The following is a 23,577-nucleotide window of genomic DNA, read 5'->3' on the forward strand; positions in this document are numbered from 1 at the left end:
CTTCCTGTAAGGACTCCATTCCATTCTCCCAGTTTCTCCGTCTCCGACGCATCTGCTCTGATGATGCTACCTTCCATGACGGTGCTTCTGATATGACCTATTTCCTCAACCGAGGATTTCCCCCCACTGTGGTTGACAGGGCCCTCAACCGTGTCCAGCCCATTCCCCGCACCTCTACCCTCACCCCTTCCCCTCCCTCCCAGAACCGTGACAGGGTTCCCCTTGACCTCACTTTTCACCCCATCAGCCTCCATATCCAAAGGATCATCCTCCGCCATTTCCGCCACCTCCAGCGTGATGCCACTACCAGTCACATCTTCCCCTCCCTTCCCCTGTCAGCATTCCAAAGGGATCGTTCCCTCCGCGACACCCTGGTCCACTCCTCCATTACCCCCACCACCTCGTCCCCTCCCATGGCACCTTCCCCTGCAATCGCAGGAGGTGTAATACCTGCCCATTTACCTCCTCTCTCCTCACTATCCCAGGCCCCAAACACTCCTTTCAGGTGAAGCAGCGATTTACTTGTACTTCTTTCAATGTAGTATACTGTATTCGCTGCTCACAGTGTGGTCTCCTCTACATTGGGGAGACCAAGCGCAGACTGGGTGACCGTTTTGCGGAACATCTCCGCTCTGTCCGCAAGCAGGACCCTGAGCTTCCGGTTGCTTGCCATTTCAACACTCCCCCCTGCTCTCATGCTCACATCTCTGTCCTGGGATTGCTGCAGTGTTCCAGTGAACATCAACGCAAGCTCGAGGAACAGCATCTCATCTACCGATTAGGCACACTACAGCCTGACGGACTGAACATTGAGTTCAATCATTTCAGAGCATGACAGCCCCCCCCTTTTACTTTCATTTTTAGTTATTTTTTCTTCTTTTTTTTTTACATTCTTTTTTACAATTTTTTTTTGCATTTATTTCATTTCATCTTAGTTTGTTCAGTTTGCTTACCCACTGTTTTTTTTTCAGGTTTGCACTTGCTGCTGTTCAATATTCAGTGTATTAACACCTAATCTGTACTAATGCTTTGTCTTTCAACACACCATTAACATATTGTTTGCCTTTGCTCCGTGACCTTTTGGTCAGCTATGTGGCCTGGTCCAATCTAGACCTCCTTTGTTATCTCTTGCCCCACCCCCACCTCACTTGCTTATAACTTGGTCTATCAGAGGTTTCTCATGCCCTCCATTTGCCAGATTTCCTCTTTCAAGCAAATAATAGACATGACACTGACAGAGTCTCGGATCTTCAAGAGATATGTGAATAGTCGTTTTACAAAAAAACACAAAAACATGATTCTCTTATATAAAAGCAAAATACTGCGGATGCTGGAAATCTGAAATAAAAACAAGAAATGCTGGAACCACTCAGCAGGTCTGGCAGCATCTGTGGAAAGAGAAGCAGAGTTAACGTTTCGGGTCAGTGACATCTGACTTAAGTAAACTAAACCTTGTACTAGGAGCATATTTAAATGCTAACTCATAAGGTGAACAATCTGTCATGAACTGAAGGGTTTATTTAGTTTATTTTATTTAGAGATACAGCACTGAAACAGGCCCTTCGGCCCACCAAGTCTGTGCCGCCCAACAACCACCCATTTATACTAACCCTACAGTAATCCCATATTCCCTACCATCTACCTATACTAGGGGCAATTTACAACGGCCAATTTACCTATCACCTGCAAGTCTTTGGCTGTGGGAGGAAACTGGAGCACCCGGTGAAAACCCACGCAGACACAGGGAGAACTTGCAAGCTCCGCACAGGCAGTACCCAGAATCGAACCCGGGTCCCTGGAGCTGTGAGGCTGCAGTGCTAACCACTGCGCCACCGCGCCGCCCCTCTGTAAAAAAGCTCTGTGAAAAAACAGAAAATTGTCTAGCCTGTGTCGATGAGAATGTAATGTAGGCCAGAAAAGCATACCTCTTCAAACACGAGTTCTGACTGCCAATTCAGCTTCAAACAAGCGTCGGGTACTAACAAATCAAGTAATTACTGCCTAGCTTGTTACCTACCGAATACTTCTGCAAAGATCTCTTCACAATTTGTACACTTCTTTCTGCAGCACCATTTTATGCTTGGTAATATGAAAGTATTAGCGTGCATTTGACTCCATTCTTGCTCAGAAATATTTCAAAATCTTCTGATATAAACTGTGGACCATCATCTGACACCAACACCTCTGGCAACTCAAATTGCAAACCAACTTCTCAAAACCTTATTAGTTTTGGCACTTGTGGTATTGGGCATAAACTCAACATTTCTCCACTTGCTATAGCTAGTGACCAAAACAAAATACTCTTTACCTTCCAATTCAAAGAAATCGACATGTACTCGGTCCCATGGGTTTCTTGTGTTTGACCATGAAATAAAAGGAACTTTGCTTGGATAATTTTTCATTCTCATTCAAGATGCACTACAGCAACTCACCAAGGCTCTGTCGACAGCCCCTTCAAACCCACGACCTCTACCACCTAGAAGGACAAGGGCAACAGATGCATAGGAACACCACCACCTGCAAGTTCACCTCCAAGCCACACACCATCCTGACTTGGAACTATATCGCTGTTCCTTCACTGTCGCTGGATCAAAATTCTGGAACTCCCTTCCTAACAGCACTGTTGGTGTACCTACACCCCAAGGACTGCAGCGGTTCAAGGAGGCAGCTCACCACCACCTTCTCAAGGGCAATTAGGGATGGACAACAAATGTTGACCTAACCAGTGATGCCCACATCTCACGAATGAATAAAAAAAATTCTGAGACACACTTCACAACTTTTCACCAACTCTTCAATACCTCTATCCACCTTTGGATACCAAAAATAGCTTCTTGCTACTGCTTTCATACAGACGATCCCTGTGTGCTTTTGATGAAGTTCCTCTAACAATCTCTCTAAACCTTGGTGGAGTAATGACTCTTAGACCCCATAGGAGACAGCCTTGATCTACACTTAGTTCATTTCTATGTGTAAAATACTCCTGCAATTCCTCATCATCACACTATTTAGACCAGCCATTCATGACATAATTGAGTACTGAGCACCACATCCTTGCGTATTTCTTTAGAAATTTCTCTGGCAGACACTAGCATACCATTTGTGTTTGTAAAGTAATTTATAGGTAACTCATGGGCTAAAAATGAATCAATCTTCACTTCCTCAATGTCAGATGTACTCTTACTGATCCCTACTGTAAATAACTCGGCTCAGATTAAACATGTTCTTAAGCCTGTTTCTTCCCATCAGGGATACTTTGTTCCCTCCTCCTACTACCAATGGCAAATAATAGGATGCATCATTGTATTCCACCTGAACACTTGCTTCACCTAATATTGGAATATTGTTATTGGAATAACTAATCAGTTTCACACCAGTTTTTCGTAAGGGAATGTGACTTAGGGACTTGTACTCTCCTTCCGAGATAACAGACACTGCTGTGGTTGTATCAACTACGAAAGTAAGTTGTGAATCTCTGATTTTCATTTTTACTGTGGGTGCTGTAATTATATCTTCAGCCCTTTTTCTCTCAACTTGCATATTCTGTTTTCCTTGCTCTCTGACTGAGTACAACTCTTGATTTTCCTGCTCGATAACATCAACTTCTGTTTCCATATCTACCATATGCATATTTGAGGACTCCCTGGACCCTTATCTAGCTTTCGGTCTACCACGACCTCGATCTTGTCCATTTTTAAAAATTCTTTTTGTGGGATGTGAGGTCGCTGGCTAGGCCAGCATTCATTGCCTAACCCTAACTGCCCTTGAACTAAGCAGCTTGCTAGGCCATTTCAGAGGGCATTTTTTTAAGAGTCAACTACATTGCTGTGGGTCTGGAGTCACATGTAGGCCAGACCAGGTAAAGACGGTAGATTTTCCTTCCCTAAAGGACATTAGTGAACCAGATGGTTTTTTAAAATAATCGACAATAGTTTCATAGTCACCATTAGACTATATTTTTAATTCCAGATTTATTAATTGAATTCAAATTTCACCATCAACCGTGGTTGTATTTGAACCCATGTCCCCAGAGCATTAGCCTGGGCCCTGGATTACTAGTCTAGTGACATTACCACTACACCACCGCCACCCCAAAAGCATTGCTGACACCTGGAGATTTTCCGCAACTTGGAGCGTTACTGTTTCACCTATTCCTGCATGCTGTCTGGATATGACTGACATTCCCACAGGCATAGCACTTTGACTGGAACTGGGAGCTTTTGGATGGTTGGTGACTACCATGGTAACGAGACCATCTAAATTTCTGTCTCTTAGTCTGTGAACTTGGCTGCCTGGTTCCTGCTGAAATATGGTGGACCTCCCCTGTCAGCTCAGGGAAAAAAAACTTCTTTGCAATCTGCAGCTATCTCTTCCTGCCATTTCCATGGCTGTGGCCTCATCGTAGGCCTCCTTCCGTGTCAGAGTATTGCCTTTACACAAAAGCTTGGCCTGGATTATGTTGTTCTTTAGACCTCCAATGAAAGTGTCTCTGAGGTTGACTTCTAAATTTGTACCATAACCACAGTGATGAGGCAATTTCTTTAGTTCAAGAATATAATCTGAAATAGACTCATTTGGCAACTGCTTCCTTCCATGAAATGCAACTCAGAATGCAATTTCTCCTGGTCGAGCCATGAATCTAGAATCTCATTTATTTACGAACAGTCCAAATTATTGGGGTCTCGTGGGCAGTATTGGTTAAGCAAGCCAGATCGGGAATCCCGCATGGTGTGTTGCCTGCCCGGTGCCAGGGTGCAGGACATCTCTGACCGGCTTGAAAAGATATTGGAGCAGGAGGGGGAGGATCCAGTTGTTGTGGTCCACGTTGGGACTAACAACATAGGCAAGGCTAGGATGGAGGACCTGTTTGGGGATTATAAAGCACTAGGATCGAAATTAAGGAACGGGTCCTCGAGGGTCATAATCTCCGGATTACTGCCCGAGCCACGTGCAAATTGACTTAGGGATAAGAATATTAGGGAAGTAAACACGTGGCTAAGGGAGTGGTGTGGGAAAGAGGGGTTCCATTTCATGGGGCATTGGCATCAGTTTTGGAACCGGGGGGATCTGTACCGATGGATCGGTCTCCACCTGAACCGATCTGGAACCAGTGTTCTAGCGAAACGGATAACTAGGGTGGTCTCTAGGACTTTAAACTAGTGACTCGGGGGGAAGGGAAAGGGAAAACTACAGGGAGTATGATGATAAATAAAAAGGTAAGCAGCAGGCTAACATGTGTGCAGGAGGGTTTAGGTTCAAGGCAGACGATGAAAGAAGCAGAAAGGAAGGATAACTCAGGAGTGATTAGAGATATTGGGAATCATGAGGGTAAGAAAGCGAGCATAAAGGCACTTTACCTGAATGCTCGTAGCATTCGTAACAAGGTTGATGAGTTAACGGCACAAATCATCGCGAATAAATATGATTTGGTAGCCATTACGGAGACATGGTTACAGGTTGGTCACGACTGGGAGTTAAATATCCAGGGGTACCAGACTATTCGGAAGGACAGACAGGAAGGTAAGGGAGGTGGTGTAGCTCTGATACTCAAGGATGACATCAGGGCGCTGCTGAGAGATGATATAGGTTCTATGGAGAATGAGGTTAAATCCATTTGGGTGGAAATTAGAAACTCTAAGAAGAAAAAGTCATTGATAGGCGTAGTCTATAGGCCAACAAATAATAACATCACATTGGGGCGGGCAATAAACAAAGAAATAACTAATGCCTGTAAAAATGGTACGGCAATTATAATGGGGGATTTTAATCTACATGTAGATTGGTCGAACCAGCTCAGTCAGGGTAGCATTGAGGAGGAATTCGTTGAGTGTATCCGTGATAATTTTCTTGAACAGTATGTAATGGAACCGACAAGGGAGCAAGCTATCCTAGCTCTAGTACTGTGTAATGAGACAGGAATAATTAATGACCTCATGGTTAGGGATCCTCTTGGAAGGAGTGATCACAGTATGGTTGAATTTAGAATACAGATGGAGAGTGTGAAGATAAAATCCAATACCAGGGTCCTGTGCTTGAACAAGGGGGACTACAATAGAATGAGGGAGGACTTGGCTAAAGTGGACTGGAAACAAAGATTTTACGGTGGGACAGTTGACGAGCAGTGGAGAACTTTCAAAGCAATTTTTCAAAGTGCTCAGCAAATGTATATTCCAGTGAAAAGGAAGGACTGGAAGAAAAGGGGTAATCTGCCATGGGTGTCTAAGGAAATAAGGGAGGCTATCAAATTGAAAAAGAAGGCATACAAAGTGGCCAAAAGCAGCATGAAACTAGAAGATTGGGAAAACTTTAAAGGTCAGCAGAAAGCTACAAAAAGAGCGATAAAGAAAAGTAAGATGGAACATGAGAAAAAGCTAGCACAGAATATAAAGACAGATAGCAAAAGTTTCTATAAATATATAAAACGAAAAAGAGTGGCTAAAGTAAACGTTGGTCCTTTGGAGGATGAGAAGGGGAATTTAGTTATGGGATATGATGAAATGGCCGAGGCATTGAACAGGTATTTTGTATCGGTCTTCTCAGTGGAGGACATTAATAACATGCCAGTAATTGACAAAGAGACGAACGTAGGTGAGGACCTGGGAACAATCATTATTACGGAAGAAGTAGTGTTGGGCAAGCTAATGGAGCTAAGGATTGATAAGTCTCCTGGCCCTGATGGAATGCATCCCAGGGTTCTAAAAGAGATGGCGGGAGAAATAGCAGGTGCACTGACGGTAATTTTCCAAAATTCGCTGGACTCTGGGGTAGTCCCAGCAGATTGGAAAACAGCAAGATGTGACGCCACTGTTTAAAAAGGGAGGTAGACAAAAGATGGGGAATTATAGACCGATTAGCTTAACCTCTGTAGTGGGGAAGATGCTTGAGTCTATCATCAAGGAAGAAATAGCAGGGCATCTCGATAGAAATTGTCCCGTTGGGCAGATGCAGCATGGGTTCATGAAGGGCAGGTCATGCTTGACAAACCTTTTGGAATTCTATGATGACATTACGAGCAAGGTGGACAATGGGGACCCAGTGGATGTGGTGTACCTAGATTTCCAAAAGGCCTTCGACAAGGTGCCGCACAAGAGGCTGCTGCATAAGATAAGGATGCATGGCGTCAGGGGTAAAGTATTAGCATGGATAGAGGATTGGTTGACAAACAGGAAGCAGAGAGTGGGAATAAATGAGTGCTATTCTGGTTGGCAATCGGTCACTAGTGGTGTGCCTCAGGGATTAGTGTTGGGACCGCAATTATTTACAATTTATATAGATGATTTGGAGTTGGGGACCACGTGTAGGGTGTCAAAGTTTGCAGATGACACTAAGATGAGTGGCAGAGCAAAGTGTGCTGATGACTGTGAAACTTTGCAGAGGAACATAGATACATTGAGTGAGTGGGCAAAGGTCTGGCAGATGGAATACAATGTTAGTAAATGTGAAGTCAATTCATTTCAGTAGGAGTAACAGGAAAAAGGATTATTACTTGAATGGTAAAAAGTTGCAACATGCTGCTATGCAGAGGGACCTAGGTGTCCTTGTGCATGAATCGCAGAAGGTTGGTCTGCAGGTACAGCAAGTAATTAGGAAGGCAAATGGAATTTTGTCCTTCATTGCTAAAGGGATTGAGCTTAAAAGCAGAGAGGTTATGTTGCAGCTGTATAAGGTACTGGTGAGGCCGCACCTGGAGTACTGTGTGCAGTTTTGGTCTCCTCACTTGAGAAAGGATATACTGGCACTGGAGAGGGTGCAGAGGAGGTTTACTAGGTTGATTCCGGAGTTGAGGGGATTGGCTTATGAGGAGAGACTGAGTAGATTGGGATTATATTCATTGGAGTTCAGAAGAATGAGGGGGGATCTTATAGAAACATATAAAATCATGAAGGGAATAGATAAGATACAAGTAGAGAGGATGTTTCCACTGGCAGGTGAAGCTAGGACAAGAGGGCATAGCCTCAAGATTAGAGGGAGCAGATTTAGGACTGAATTAAGAAGGAACTTCTTCCCCAGAGGGTTGTTAATCTATGGAATTCCTTGCCCAGTGAAGTAGTTGACGCTTCTTCAGTAAACGTCTACTTGTAGATCCAGTGGAACTGCTTCATTCTTGCTCGGTTTGTCAATCTGTTCAGCGTTTCCAAGATGATCATTTTGATACCCAGTTTGTAGCAGACATCAAAGTCGTACCCCTGTACTTTCACGAAAAGCCACTGTAGTCAAGGTGGTGCACTTGTCAATGATTTGTGCCAGATCATCTCCAGTGGTTTGTGGTCAGTTTCTACCATGAACAGCTTACTGACAGGTAGGTGTGGAACCTTGTGATTCCAAACACCAGAGCAAGTGTTTCATGCTCTATGTTTGAGTAATTGGATTGTGCTGAGGATAAACATTTGGACCTGAATGCAATTGGTTTGCCATCCTGCAGGATGCACGCTCCTAGCCCTTTCTGTGAGGTGTCGACTTCCAGGATTGTCTTCTTCCTTGGATCATAGTACGTCAGGGTACAAGTTTTTGCTGACGATGCTTGTTTGAGAGACTCAAACATATGCTGATGATCCTCCTGCTATACAAATGGTACATCTTTCTTTAGAGCTCTCTCAGCAATGATGCTTTGTCAGAAAAATTTGGAATGTATAGTGCCAAGAAGTTGAAAAATCCAAGACATCTCTGGAGGCCTTCCTTGTCTTGTGGGGTAGGCATATACTGTACATCTCCGATTTTACCTGGATTAGGACAGATTCTGCAACCTGAATAGATGAGGTCAAAGCAATTGATCTGACTTACATTCACCTGGCACTTCTTGCTGTTAAAAAACAGCCCTGCATGACAAGCTACTGCCTTCAGTGAATGAAGCTTTTGATCATGTTCTTCCTTGGTTTTGCTGATTACCACAATGTCATCGGCAATGCATATACAGTCAGTCACCTTTTCTATAATTCTGGCCATGTGCTGCTGAAACAGATCTTGACTGACTGATAATCCGAAGGGTTGTCTCTGGAAGCAATATCTTCCAAATGGTGTCCTGAAGGCGGTGACTTCTTGAGATTCCTTAGTTAGATGTACTGACCAATATCCATGTTTAGCATCCAACTTGGAGAAGAATTTGGCTCCTGTGAACTTGGGATTCAATTCTTCTAATGTCAGAATCTTGTGGGGGCATCTCTTTAGGGAGAGATTTAGACACCTCGGATCTAGACATACCCTGATTGCTCCATCCTTCTTCAATATGCACGTAATTGAGCTGCACCAGTCTGTGTGATGATGCACCCGACAGATGATGCCATTGTGTTCCATGTCATCTAACTCGCGCTTTTCTTCTATGTACCCACAGCACTTTCTGCAAGGTTTGATTGATGGAATTGCATCCTCTCTGAGATGCAGTATAGCATGGCCTTTGAAATCCCCTATGGCATTGAACCTGTCCAGGTACATTTGTTGTAGGTCGTGGACTGACTCAATGCGGATACCTCTTCTGCTGTAATGGGTACCTTGGTGACCTCGTGGATGGTCATGGTGTTGATGTCCTTATACACTGGTAGTCCTGCTACTGCTGGTCCACTCATGTCTACCAGATAGAATATTTGTAGTTTCCATGCCAACTTGCCATAGCTGCATTGCATTGTTAGTGTGCCACTGCAAGGGATGGGTGACCCATTGTATGCAGTTAACTTTGCAGTTGTTGGTTGTATCATTGCTTACCAAAGAGTCCGGTACGTATCCTTCAGGATTCGGACTGGTAGGATATTTGCACTAGTGCCGGTGTCGATTTTAACCCTGAGTGTATATTTGCCAGTTTTCTTTGGGCACATGATGTTACTGGTGGCAAAAGCTGCCAGTTGTTTGATTTCATCAACATGATGTGTCAGGTTCATAATCTGGAATAGTTGCTCATCTTCTGACCGAGACTTGCTCCTACCTGAGTCTTGCTCCTACCTGAGTCAGCCTGTTGTCTGTTTGTCTGTGTCCTGCTGTGACCTCTGGCCATGTCTTTGGAGCCAGATTTCTTGCATAGGCAGGCCCAGTGTCCTTTTGTACTGCACACCTTGCACAGGTTTTGAAATGTAGGACAACTTTGTGGTGAGTGGGGCTAACCACACTTACCACACAGCTTGCTTGCTCTTTTTGACTTGGTTATTGTGTCAATACTGTTGGCTGCACCTAGTGTTTGTAGATGCTATTGTCCAGCTACAATGGTGTCATATTTCCTGCCATCTTCCAGCAGTGCATCAATGCTGCGACCTTCCTTTTTCCCCAAAAGGTCTTTCTGAAATGCTTCAATAGGTGTTGATACAATCACCAGCTCTGTTATTCGGTCTGACAGCTCAGTTTCTGAGAAGTCGTATTCGTTGCCTTTACTATGGCACCTACTGATGAATTGGTCTATTGATTCCTGTGGCTGTTGCCTGTAGGTCATCAATTCCAGGTGGTGAATTATAAAATTAATTTGTAACTGGAGCTGATCTTCTAGCACTTTCCATATCTTTGCAAGATCTTTCTGGTCCTTGTCCGATAAGTCAGAGTTATTGATTCTGTGTAATCCCTCATTTCCAACTGCTATTAGTATTTTTATAGTCTGTTTCTCTGGTTCGACAATCATTTGTTCTGTAAAGCATAACTACATTCTCTGTTTGAAAAGTTTGAATTTGGATAGGATATCCATAGCCTTCTAGTTCATTATGGGAAATTTGGTATCCATCTTGCTGCTGTTCTTTTGCTTAAAACTTGCTTTGGGACTTGTTCTATGACACTGCACTGTTTCCCCTTTAAGAAACTCTCTGTTATTTAGACTAGCTACTTGGATTGAGAGGAGCCGGTGTTTGATCGTGCTGTGTGTTTATCTTGCCTGCAATACTTATGCTGGTCTGTTTACACAGCTGTTCACTCGGTAGTTCAATTGATGTTTTTTTCTAGAGTTTGTTTTCACAGCACTTAAGCTGGTCTGTTTACATAGCTGTTCACTAGGCAGTTCAATAGTTTTTATTAAGAGTTTATATATATTCTTCATGCTCGAGCGGTTTAATGGTATTTTTAGAACTGTAGCTGCTTGAATGAAAGCTCTTCTTCACGTTGAGTGATTTAATAAGTTTTCTTTTAAAACTTTGGCTGCATGGATGGAGTGTCTGCAGTGATTGGAGGATTCTCACGCTTTTTGCTATCAGGCCCCTCCTGTAATGGTGTCGACCTCAATCAGCCTGGGAAAGCTTTTGAAAAACATAAATTTTTAAGCACATCAGAGCTTTTTCTTTTTAACTGGGATTCCTCAACTGCTGCACAATAACTTACCCAATTTACTTGCAGCCTGTTGTTCTGTGCTCTGTATTCTACAGCTGGAGGTAAGTTCCTTTTTTCCTTCTACAGTTTTGGCCAGAATTTCTGTGGAACTTTTTCTCTTTTGGCTGTAAGAATGGTAGTTTCTATAGCTGTTTTACTTGTGGTATTCAGTTTAGATTTTGTCTTCTCTCTACAGCTGCCACCATATAATGGGTTCTTTATGTTATCTGATAAAATATATATGAGATGCGTGGAATCCAGTTGGTTGAAGATCTCAAACAGATTTATTTCAGCTAACTATTATATACAATACAAAGCAAACTATTTACAGAACCTTACACTGGGTGTTACAGTTACAGAGTGACGCTGGCCTATAGTCACATGACTACATCTTGGTACTTGGCTCATTAGCATACTAAGATCTTAAAGGGACATCATTCTGAAAAGCAATCATACAACACCTCAGGCTCTGTCTTATCATTTTTTTAGGCTGCTGTAGCTTTTGTGAGGAAGTCCTCCTTTTGAGATCGCTGTGCTCTTTGTTGGTATTATCTAGATTCATTTTAAAAAAATATTTGAATGTTGCAGAGAAGAGAAAACATGAAACGCATCAGAATTTGATTCATGAGAAAATAATAAAAAAGTTGTAATTTTCATTGTCATATGACATAGAGCTTCATGTATTACAGACACCAGTCTGAAGCAATGAAACACATAGGATAGCAGAAGCTTTCCTCTGTTCTAACCATGCTCATAGTTCATGATACTGACAATGGACATTTAAATTTGAAAGTATTCCATTCACCAGCACTGATACCCCTCAGCATACTAAGTGCAAAATTCACAAACACCAGCAAAATCTTTCAAAGTGTAAGAATGTATTGAAATATGGTTATGAGGGTGCTTCTATTTTTTGGAAAATATGTTTTTAAGGACTAATAGTTGAATTATGGACATTGATTCGTCTGGAAGCTTGAAGAGATGCTGGAACTTTGTGCGTGTGTTTTTAAGGGAGGTCACCAGAAGGTTTTTGGACTGAGCTTGAAAGCAAACAATGACTGGAAAGCACCTGCCTGCAGATAGTTACCCAGCAGGGGTTATTTTTGACTTAGGGAAAGATGTTTGTAGTGAAGTGACAGGTTAGGATTTATAGAGGTCAGGAGGCTTGTCTTTTGTGACATTGTTTATGGTTTCTCTTTGGACAGTGAGTTGGAGTGTAAACTGCTTGGAAGACAGTTGGTTTTTGCCTCCCAAGGAAACCCAGTTGATCTCTTTCTCTCCCTTTGAAAGAAACCCTGCGTGTCAGTCTCCTCTTTCCTCCTGTATTTGAAGAAACGCTGCATATCGAATGTGTGGGAACTGAAACCCCTGTTGTCACATTTCTGCTGTAAGGCCTATCTGAAGTCTCCATAGCTGCATTTCTTGGAAAACCTACCCAAACTGATCTTCAGCATCGTCTGGAAAAAAATGATCTAGGAAGATTCCAATGACAGCCGTCTATATGCAATTGGGACGTCAAGCCAAAACAAAGGATATCTTTCCATATCTTCTTTTTGTTCTTCAAGAATGAGCAGGTATTCAGCCTAAGTGTTTTTTCCTTTTTTTTGTAACAGAGCTCTAAACCAAAATCCTTTTTAGTTTTCTGGTTAACTGATGTATATATGTATGTGTGTGTGAGAGGGGCTGTGGTATAAAGGGAACTGTTATACTTCAATAAAAGCAAAATACTGCGGATGCTGGAAATCTGAAATAAAAACAAGAAATGCTGGAAATACTCAGCAGGTCTGGCAGTATCTGTGAGAGAGAAGCAGAGTTAATGTTAACTCTGCTTCTCTCTCCACAGATGCTGCCAGACCTGCTGAGTATTTCCAACATTTCTTGTTATACTTCAATCTGTGTGTTTATGCTTTGCTTCATTATGGGTTAAGACTTGTTTTATAATAAACTGATAATTTTATTGTTTATTAAAGAAACCTGCTTGGTATGTTTTATTCTGGGAAAAATAGATTATATGAGCTTCTTGAGTGTTGTTGGAGCTGCACCCATCTAGGCAAGTGGAGAGTATTCCATCACACTCCTGACTTGTGCCTTGTAGCTGGGGGCACTCCCTGATTCAATTAGTGAGATTGGTTTTGTCAACAGTGGTGAACAAAAGCCGTCGACACCCTTTGATTTTGAAAGAGCAAACTTGCCCACCCCCCCACTGAGTATGTCTGAAGGACTCTGAAGTTCAAACAACCCCTCAGGAACTTCTGTTTTCAAACAAAAAAGTGGTCATATAACATACCTGCTGGTGTAGCACTGAATTTGTGAATTGTGACAGAGTGAAAAAAGAGACTGGAACTGATCTCCAAGAGGAAAGCATCTCTCTCTGTCTATCTCTCTCCAACAAAGTCCCAGGGAAACCACGGTGGCAGTTACCAAGCCTCAACACTACAGAACCTTACAGGCGACCACCAAGAAGACAGATTTAGAGATACAGCACTGAAACAGGCCCTTCGGCCCACCAAGTCTGTGCCGACCATTAACCACCCATTTATACTAATCCTACACTACTCCCATATTCCTACCACATCCCCACCTGTCCTTATATTTCCCTACCACCTACCTATACTAGGGGTAATTTATAATGGCCAATTAACCTATCAACCTGCAAGTCTTTGGCATGTGGGAGGAAACCGGAGCACCCGGAGGAAACCCACGCAGACACAGGGAGAACTTGCAAACTCCACACAGGCAGTACCCAGAACTGAACCCGGGTCGCTGGAGCTGTGAGGCTGCGGTGCTAACCACTGCGCCACTGTGCCGCCCCTCTTCAGCCTTCTGGAACCAGAGAAGCAAACCTGGATTGTGCACCTGGCCCCAGAGAGGACTCCAAGACTTTAACTTCAATTAAGGACATTGCAACTCAGTATTTGAATTCCATTTATTACAAACTTTACTTCAACCTCCCAACTTTTTCTTCACCTCTGTATCTATTTGTGTGTGTGCATGTGCCTCTCGCATGCAGATGAGCATGGATGTGTCACGTACTTTAGTAATTTTAACTGGTTTATAGTGATAAGGTTAATAAACTTACATCTTTCTTGTTTAAACTCAAGGAAACCTGTCTGATTGGTTCAATTGCAATTGTAATTAGAGTAACAGGAGCAAGTGCTCACTGAGTTGGTAAGGTAAACGACTGTGTTTTAAAAGATAAACTCTGTATGGCCAAACCAGAGAAGGGACGAAAGGGATCCTGAGACCCCTCCCTCACCTGGTCATTACATTGTTGTCAAATAAACAGTCTCATGGCAGGTTTTCCCATAAGTTTCTTTCCTTAAAAAATGGAAGGTTAAATGGAAGCAAAACCTGAATTGTTCACAACCTTCACTCATTCACGCATTCACACACACACATGCATACACAAGAATAGATAGAGAAAAAAAGGGTAGGATGCAATTACAGTCCAAAGTGATGTGAGAGTTTGTGGTTCACAGAAACCTGTTGAATCTTCTTGGGAGGATAGTCTTTTCAAAACTGCAGGATTGGATGTTTGCAGTCATGAACTTGCTAAGGCGTTGTCAATTTCTAGTGGTTAAAACTTCCATCCGGAGGCCATGGTCACCTTTTAGGTTCTCTGCTGCAGCAAGTTAAAGTATAGTATCAGCAGTGGGGCTTCTTCCTTAGCTGGACCGATCTCACAGCCTTTGGCTCGAACTGGCTTTTTGTAGTGTATGGTTGATCCCCCTCTCTCTCCAGAGGACTACCTTTCAAGATTAAAATCCATTACATTTGAGTCCCTGTCAGGTGGCACAGGGCCCTCTCCCCTAGTGTAACCACACAATGGTTCAAAATATGGAAACCATTGCTATCTGTTGGAGTCTGGATGGGGACCTCTCTATTACAATGGTCGATTCATTTTGGTTTGGGCTGTGGACTCAAGCCTGTCTTACAGAACCTTTCTTAGCTCATTTCTTTAGATAGGAGTCATCAACATGTAATGGGCTCCTTTCAATTTTAATGGGTTTTCACCAGAGCCAATTCAGACACAGTTAATGAGTTTTGTCTTTGCAGACAGGCTTGTTTATTGCCAGTACAGGAGGGGTCACCTGACCTCTACTCCATTTTGTCTGTGGTACAAAAGTGCACAATTTTTTGTGCTCAGTTTAATAGATTACTTTTTTGTCATAGTTCCTCCAGTTTATTGTTTATTTCATCACAGCTCCTTCTGAACATGACAAAAGCATTATATAAATGCAAATATTTTTTTTAACATATGACATTCAAATACAATCTGACAGATGAAACAAGACATATATTTAGCAAATATGTAATATTTCCCAGTTACAAGGGTAAATACATTAGTTAGAGTATTCTAACAAAATAGTTGCCAGTATTATGGAGACAATATAACCACTCTCGAGTCCATGGGATTAAAGCAAATAAGGGCTTTATTTTGTCAAGAATATGCAAGGGAGAAGTCCTCTGGTTCACCCAAACAGCTTCTCAGTGAAACAGAATTTGAAAACGTATTTATAGGATACAATCACCATTACACATTTGTTCACACTACCCCGACACATTCCAGGTCTGCAGCTTGAGCAATAAACTGGATTGTATTGCCCCACCACCATTCTTCTACTATCTCCTCCCAAACCTTGAAGCTGCCAGCGCCCATAGTTTATGGCATCCTGTCCCGTCTCCAGCCTCATCCTTATCTCTTTGATTCGTGAAGCAAGGACAGCATGTTTGCACAGATGTGGAGGCAATTAGGTACTGAGTTGTACAACTTCCCAGAACAGTGGCCAAGTATCCTATTATGTCCTGGTTCCCCACAACTATAGTGTTTCTGTATTCCCTCTAAGATTGTTAACATATCCTACTGTTAAATAATCTACGAATGTTGCCCTACTGGTCCCATTTCACCAGCATGCTTACACAGGCATTGCAATACAATGCACAACACAAACATATTTCGGGACGGTTCATGTCTGGTAGTTGTTAGCTACAATACAATAAAATGGTCAATGGTAAGCATGTCATTTATAATCCTTTATCCCCATTAGTGGAAAAAAAATTTTTAATTTTACATAGCACATTTTCAAATGTTTGGATGACATTCCTCGACTTCAACAAGGTTAACTGTAGATTTTTCAGGATGGCAAGAAAAATAGATTTAACTGTTTCTTGCAGAAGGTGAAGCAATTGCCCATAGAGACAATGGAGGTAGATAACATTACCGGACACAAGGGGACCCAGACAGCTTTTTGTTGGAAGAATTGATTGAAGAATACATAAGAGGTATAGAATGGTAGCTTTGTGACCTTTAAAATGTTTCAGGTCAATGACCTTTCAGAAAGGTCATCAATCTGAAATTTTAACTCTGTTTCTATCTCCACAGATGTTGACTGATCTGTTGAGTATTTTCAGCATTTTCTGTTTTTATTCCCTTTTTTTTATGTCTCTCCATTTCTGTTTAGCAAATTCCCTTAGTGAAAGCATGTTCTGCATTTCATGAAGTTGCTTTTTAAAGGGAAAAATGTAATGTCTAGAAGTGCAAAACAATATAACTTTTTTCTAACATTAGATTACCATGCCTCACCTTCTGTAAGATGCTCTGGAAGATCAAGCTCTTCCTCACCATCACCTCTTTTGACCCTGTGCTATCAAGCTGCCTTGACAACATCCAGAATTGGATGAGCAGAAATTTCCACCAGTTATCCATTGGGAAGACGGAAGCCACTATCTTTGGCTCCCACCGCGAACTCTGTTCCCTAGTCAGACTGTTCAAAACTCATTGTCCTATTTGACTCTCTGCTGAGCTTCAGACCCCATATATTTTCCATCACCAGTCTCCATAATATCCCACATTTCTGCCCTTGCCTCAGCCCATCTGCTACTGAAACCCTCAGCCATGCTTTTGTAATGTCTAGTTTCGACTATTCTGCTGGCCAATCTCACATCTTCAATCTCCTATAACCTTGCGCACATCCAAAATCCTGCTGCCCATATCCTAACTTGCACCTAATCCCATTCAACCATTACCCTGCTGTTCACTGACCTACATTAACTCTCAGTCCAGCAATGCTATTATTTTAAAATACTCATCCATGTGTTCAGATCTCTCCATGGGCTTGCCCCTCCCTATCTCTGTAACCTCCTCCAGCACTACAATGCTCCAAGAACTCTGCATTTGGCCCCCTTTTCTTTACCTCTTCATTGGTGGCTGTGCCTTCAGCTGCCTAGGTTCTAAGCTCTGGAAGTCCCTTGCTAAAACTCTGTGCCTCGCCACCTCTCTCTTCTCCTTTAAGATGCTCCTTAAATCTTTTTGATCAAGCTTTTGGATATCTGCTTTAATGTCTACTTCTTTGGTTTGGTGTTACTTTTTGTCTAGTTACACTCCTGTGAAGCACCTTGGAACATTTTACGACCTTAAATACGCAGGGGTTGGATCCAAAATTGGCTCAGTGACAGGAAATAAAGGGTAATGGTCGACGGGTGTTTTTGGGAATAGATCCAGTTGTGTTCCACAGGGCTCAGTGTTGGGTCGCTTACTGTTTGTGGTATATATTAATGATTTGGACATAAATGTAGGAAGCATGATTGGGAAATTTGCCGTTGACACAAAAATTGGCCATGTAGTTGATAGTGAAGAGGATAACTGTAGACTCCAGAAAGATATCAATGTTTTGGTTGAAAGGGTAGCAAAATGGGAAATGGAATTCAATCCAGATAAGTATGAGGTAATGCATTTGGGGAGGGCAAAAAAAGCTAGGGAATAAATTGCTCTGGAGAGAGTACAGAGGGGATTTACAAGAATGTTGCCAGGGATTGAAAATTGCAGCTATGAGGAAAGATTGGATAGGCTAGGGTTGTTTTTCTTAGAACAGAGGAGGCTGAGGGATGACTTAATTAAAATGTACAAGATCATGAGGGGCCTAGATAGAACAGACAGGAAGGACCTGTTTCCCCTAGCAGAGAGGCTATTTACCAGAGGGCACAGATTTAAGATGATTGGCAGAAGGATTAGAGGGGATATGTGGAAGAACCTTTTCACGCAGAGGGTGGTAGGTGTCTGGATCGGTGATGGAGACAGAAACCCTCAACTCATTTAAGAGGTACCTGGACCTGCACCTGAAGTTCTGTAAACTGCAAGGCTATGGACCAGGTGCTGGAAGGATGGATTAGAATAGGTGCCTAGTTTTTTTCAGCTGGCGCAGACACGACGGGCTGAATGGCCTCTTTCTGTGCCCTAACTTTACTGTGGTTCTATGATTCTAAAGGCACAGAAAAGCAGGTCGTTGTTGACGACTGCAGAAATGTCTTGCAAGGATCGGGAAATGTGCTGGCTACATTCAGAGAACTTTAATTTTGGAATTCATTTTTTAGAGTGTCATTAGTAGGCTTAATCGAATTAAGTAGAATAGTCGAAAAGTCTAATTATGAAGAAATAAGTGAGGACTTTCAATAAATGTAAAACAGCACCATCCTTAGGATATGAATACATGTACAAATCACAGATTGAATCTTTCTGTTTTGTATGACTTAGTATCACCCTTATCTAGCATGTTACCTGGGGAACCCATTTTGTTCTTTTTTAAATCGCATCGTTGTCGGCCAGTGTGAGCTGTTCATGCTCCAGATTCCTCCAAAGTTATGATTGGAATGTCCTAAATACCATCCAATCTGTGGGCTATTGATCACAACCCTGTCATCTCTGCCTTTGCAAATATAAAATTACAAACAAGAGGATGAAAAATAAAAATCAGTAGTTAGCGCCCCCCGCCCCACCCCCCGGCAAAAAACTTTTTCAACAGGTATAAAACAACCTTTTATCTTCAACCTCTGCTGCAGAGCCGCCCGCCCCCAACACAGACTAACAGACAACATATAAACTGATTTATATCACCAAAGATCTGCGGGAATTTTTCTGGTCTAGGTCACAGTTGCATTCATCAGTAACCTGTGTAGTCTGGGAGCAAAATGGGAAAATGCTGCAAACACTCAGCAGATCAGTCAACATCTGTAGAGAAAAGGGAGAAGTTAACATCTCGGGTGTAAATCACGATTCATCCGAACAGCCGACGCCTTAATTTATTAACTCATCTACGTTACTTCTGCATTTCTTCTGCTTGTTTATCGGTTGCAGATTTTTAACACTTTATTTCAAAATGGGAAGTTTGGCTCCCCCTATTGTTCCTTCCAGAATCTCCCTTCCCCACGCCTCGTTTCTCAAAGCCAGTTGTTCTCATCAGGACGTGATAAAACTTCAGCAGAAAACGTTTCCCAGTTCTAAAATCTTCTAACAATCCGAGCAGTAATCGGTTTCACGGAGCGTTGTAATCAAAACCGTCCCTTTGTGAAAACTGGAAAACACCGTTGGGGTAAAATATAGGCATTCGGTCCGAAAGCGTGTTGTAATTTTTATTGAAAAACATAGACAAGTTTCGGTCGAGTGAATTCAACGAAACTACATGAGATCAAGGGAACTGGCACATGTAGTAACAAGTTGAAATGATAGGAAGTCGATGTTGGCTGTAACGCATTCAACTTCTGCGCTGAGGGGCGAACGTAAATGTTTTATATATAGTACTAACTGCCTTTCAGATCTGTGAAAGTGACTTGCAGTAATTCCAAAGACTGCACAGTTGGTCTGAGCGGCTGTTGACATGAAGATCGAGTTTGCAGCCATTAATATCCCTCTGAGGAGAAGGATTCAAACATTTGCTATGCTCGAGTGGATCTTTAGCTTTTTGTTCTTAGGTAATTTTTTTACTAATTTTAATTGCGGAATATTCGATAAAGGAATTTAGTTTATTTTACAGAAGAAAGAAACTTGGATATAGACAGTAATATAATAAAAGCAAAATAATGCAGATGGTGGAAATCTGAAATAAAAACAAGAAATGCTGGAAATAGCAGGTCTGGCAGCATCTGTGGAGAGAGAAGCAGAGTTAACGTTTCAGGTCAGTGACATTTCATCAGAATATGTTATATTGGACATATACAATACCTCGTCACGTTCTTAGCACTTCCAAAAGCGCTTCATAGTCACTGAAGTTTGAAATGCTAATTTGTGCACAGAAGATCCAGCTAAGAGCAAATGAAGTGAACAGATGGGATCTTTATGTACCCCTCCCCCCCACTTCCCCAATCCCCCTTAAATTAGTGGGTGCTGATTTAAAACGTTGTGGGGGGAAATGGATAGTTCCAAATTGACTATTTTTATATGGATTTCTGGTGATACCATCTCAATAGCTTCAGCAAGATTGTTGCTGAAAGTGATATATTTATTTGCATAACAATGTTAAATTTAAATCATCAGAAGGTGGTCAAATATTTTATTGAAATGATCACTGTTTTAACAACAACTTGCATCTATATAATGCCTTTAATGTAGAAAAATGTCCTTTGGCATAAAATTGACACTGATCCAAAGAGGGAGTGACTAAAAGTTTGGTCAAAGTCTTAGGTTTCAAGGAGGGTCATATAGGAGGGGAGAGAGAGGCAGAAAGGCAGAGAGGTTTAAGGAGAGAATTCCACAACTTTATGGCATGGTGGGGTGGAGAAAGTGGGGAATACAAAATAGGTCAGAGTTTTCAAAGAATTGTAAGACTGGAGGAGAATACAAAGATAGAAGGAGAGTAAAGGCCATGAAGGGATTTGAACACAAAGATAAGAATCTTAAATTGAAGGTTAGTGAGCACAAGGGTGATGGATGAGTAAGACTTAGTACAGCGTAGAATGTAGGCAGCAGAGTTTGGATGTGCTGAGGTTTATGGAGGATGGGAGCCCAGCCTGGAAATCATTGAAATTGTCAGTTCTGGGGGTAACAAAAGTGTGGAGGAGGGCTTCGGCAAATGAGCTGAGGCAGGTGAGCTGAGGAAAGAGGGATGACGGGTGATATTACAGAAGTGGAAGCAGGCGGTGTTTGTGATGGAGAGAATATGGTGCTGAAAGCTCAACTCATGGTCGAATAAGAGAATGAGATTCTGAACAGGCAGTTTCAACATGAGACAATGGCTGGGAGGGGAATGAAATCAGTAGCTAGGTTACAAAGGTCAAAGATGATGCCTTTGGTCTTCCTAATGTTTAACTGGAGCAAATTGTAGTTCATCCAGACTAGATGTTGAACAAGCAGGCTGACAGCACAGGCAGTGGAGGGCTGGAGAGAAGTGATGGAAAAGCAGAATGTGGTGTCATCAGTGTACATATGGGGTCAAATTTGTAAATGGCTGCAGGGGAAGGAATGGAGGTGAATGGGCCCGTAATTTCCTGCCACCGACCGGTGTGCCTATTTGCTGGCACGTTCCCGCCTCTGGGCCATTTTGGAACAGCTTGGGGTGGGGTGGGGGAATGGTTATCTGGCTGCAAGTGGCAGGTAGTCAATTAGACATCATTAAAGTCCTATAAAGGCCACTGTGCCAATGGCGACTGGAATTTTCCAGTCAGCATGTGGGCCCCCCCCTCCCACTGAGGCCGAAATACGGCCCAGGGATGGAGGTGGCCTCCCAGTGGCAGACCTGGGGCCAGCACTCCATCTACCATTTCTGACCACCCCTGCCCCCACACCAACCCGTGGCCACAACCGCAAGATGGCTACAGCTGCGACATGAGTCTGGCAGCTCTAGCCAGCTTTGAACCCACCTTTTTAAGAAGTTTTCAGAGGGCGCCACCATCTTGAGGTACCCTCTCCTACATACCCTGACTGTGGGACGGCCGACCTCTTGGGGCTAGAGGGCCTCCTATTGGCCTGCCAGCCTCGGGAACCCACCAGTCATCCTTAATTGGATGGCGAGTGCGCTCCCTGGCCACTGATTGGCCAGCTTGTCAAAAATCGGGTTGGATGTCAGGCGCCGACATGATGTGAGGTTGGGACCTGGAAAGGCACCCGACGTTGGGGTCCCAATCCCAGAACTAAAATCCAGCCCATGGATTCAGGTCATGTCTGCAGATGGCAGTGCCATGTGCCAGACTGTAGTTGAGGAATAGGAGGGTGCGAAGGATAGATCCTTGAGTGATGTGGGAAGAGAAGCCATCGAGGAAAATGCTCTGGCTACAATTGGATATATATGGAACCAGGTCAGTACCACCACTGGGCAACAAAGGAAAGATGTTGGAGGAGGATGTCCATATCAAAAGCTTTAGAGATTTCCAGAAGGACAAGGAGGGATAGTACATGTGGCCACAGTTGCAGAGAATGTTATTTGTAACTTTAATTAGAACTGTTCCAGTGCTGTGGGAGGTGCAGAACCTAATTGGAGGGATTCAAACATGGAAGAGATTGGCATGGATTTTGGAGGTGACAACACATTTAAGGACTTTGGAGAGGAAATGGAGGTTGGAAATGGGGTGGTAGATTGCAAAGATAAGGGAGTAGAGGAGGGGAATGATGATGGTGGTTCTGAAAGGGAGCTGGGAGTATCTGAGAAGAGGGAACCATTTACAATGTCAGCTAGCATGGGCACCAGGAAGGAAAGTTGGGTGGTCACCAGTTAACTGGGAAAGGAGATCAAGAGAGGTAAAGGTGGCCACATGAACTGGATGAGCTTGGAAAGGGCATGAGGGGACAAAGGAGAGAAGCTAACCATGTGTTCAGGGATAGGGCAGTAGGAACATTGGGGAAATTTGAGCTGTTGGGCAATGGGAAATGGGAGATGTGGCAGAGGCCGAATGGATGGTCTCAGTCTTAATGACAAGTAAGTAATGAGCTCCTGGATAGAATATTCTAACTGGGATGTAACCAATAATTTGTATAGGTTTAGCACTATGCTTTTGCTTTTATAGACCTCTATTTATAAAACCTAAGCTTCCAAATTTTTTATGTCACTTACCTTTAAAGATTTGTGTATCTGGGCCCGACTCATCTTTTCCTTTTAATGTTTTACCATTTAGTGTAAATGATCTCTCCTTATTCTTACCTCAAAAATATATTACCTTATAGTTCTCCACGTTAAATCTCAACTGACATCTATCTACCCAACCTATTAACTTGTCTTTAAACAAAATAACTTGCACTTATATTGGGAAGATTTCCTTCCAGGGTGCCCAGAAACTGGGTCTAGTGTAGGAAGACGTTCAATGAAGTTATGCGCTCTGGCAAGATGCCCTCAGGACAGGCCTCTGGGTATTCACCCTCCAGCAGACACACCAGCTGAGGAGTCTGAGGGCACATGCAGCTCCTAAACATGGGAGGAATGTGCGCCCAGGGCACTTACTGACCCTTAAGCAAAGCTCAAAGCCATTGTGCTGCTGAGGACCTGCCAGCACTGAAACATGTAGCTTCTGAATAGGAGCAGCTGGCATTGGTAACTGAGGCCAGCAGTG

At 42.8% G+C, this 23,577-nt stretch overlaps 1 protein-coding gene across 1 annotated transcript in view; it reads left to right on the top strand.

Moving 5' to 3' along the window:
* Nucleotides 1-19,503: 19,503 nt before the first annotated feature.
* mogat3a (monoacylglycerol O-acyltransferase 3a) overlaps nucleotides 19,504-23,577 on the top strand; it is a 45,718-nt gene continuing 41,644 nt past the window's right edge. Inside the window, exon 1 of the mRNA XM_068042133.1 lies at nucleotides 19,504-20,013. Coding sequence (XP_067898234.1) covers nucleotides 19,920-20,013 — 94 coding nt within the window. The 5' untranslated portion in view covers nucleotides 19,504-19,919. The remainder of the gene's footprint in view (nucleotides 20,014-23,577) is intronic.

The sequence above is a fragment of the Heterodontus francisci genome, chromosome 11 (genome assembly GCF_036365525.1).
Source record: "Heterodontus francisci isolate sHetFra1 chromosome 11, sHetFra1.hap1, whole genome shotgun sequence".
Lineage (NCBI taxonomy): Eukaryota > Metazoa > Chordata > Chondrichthyes > Heterodontiformes > Heterodontidae > Heterodontus > Heterodontus francisci.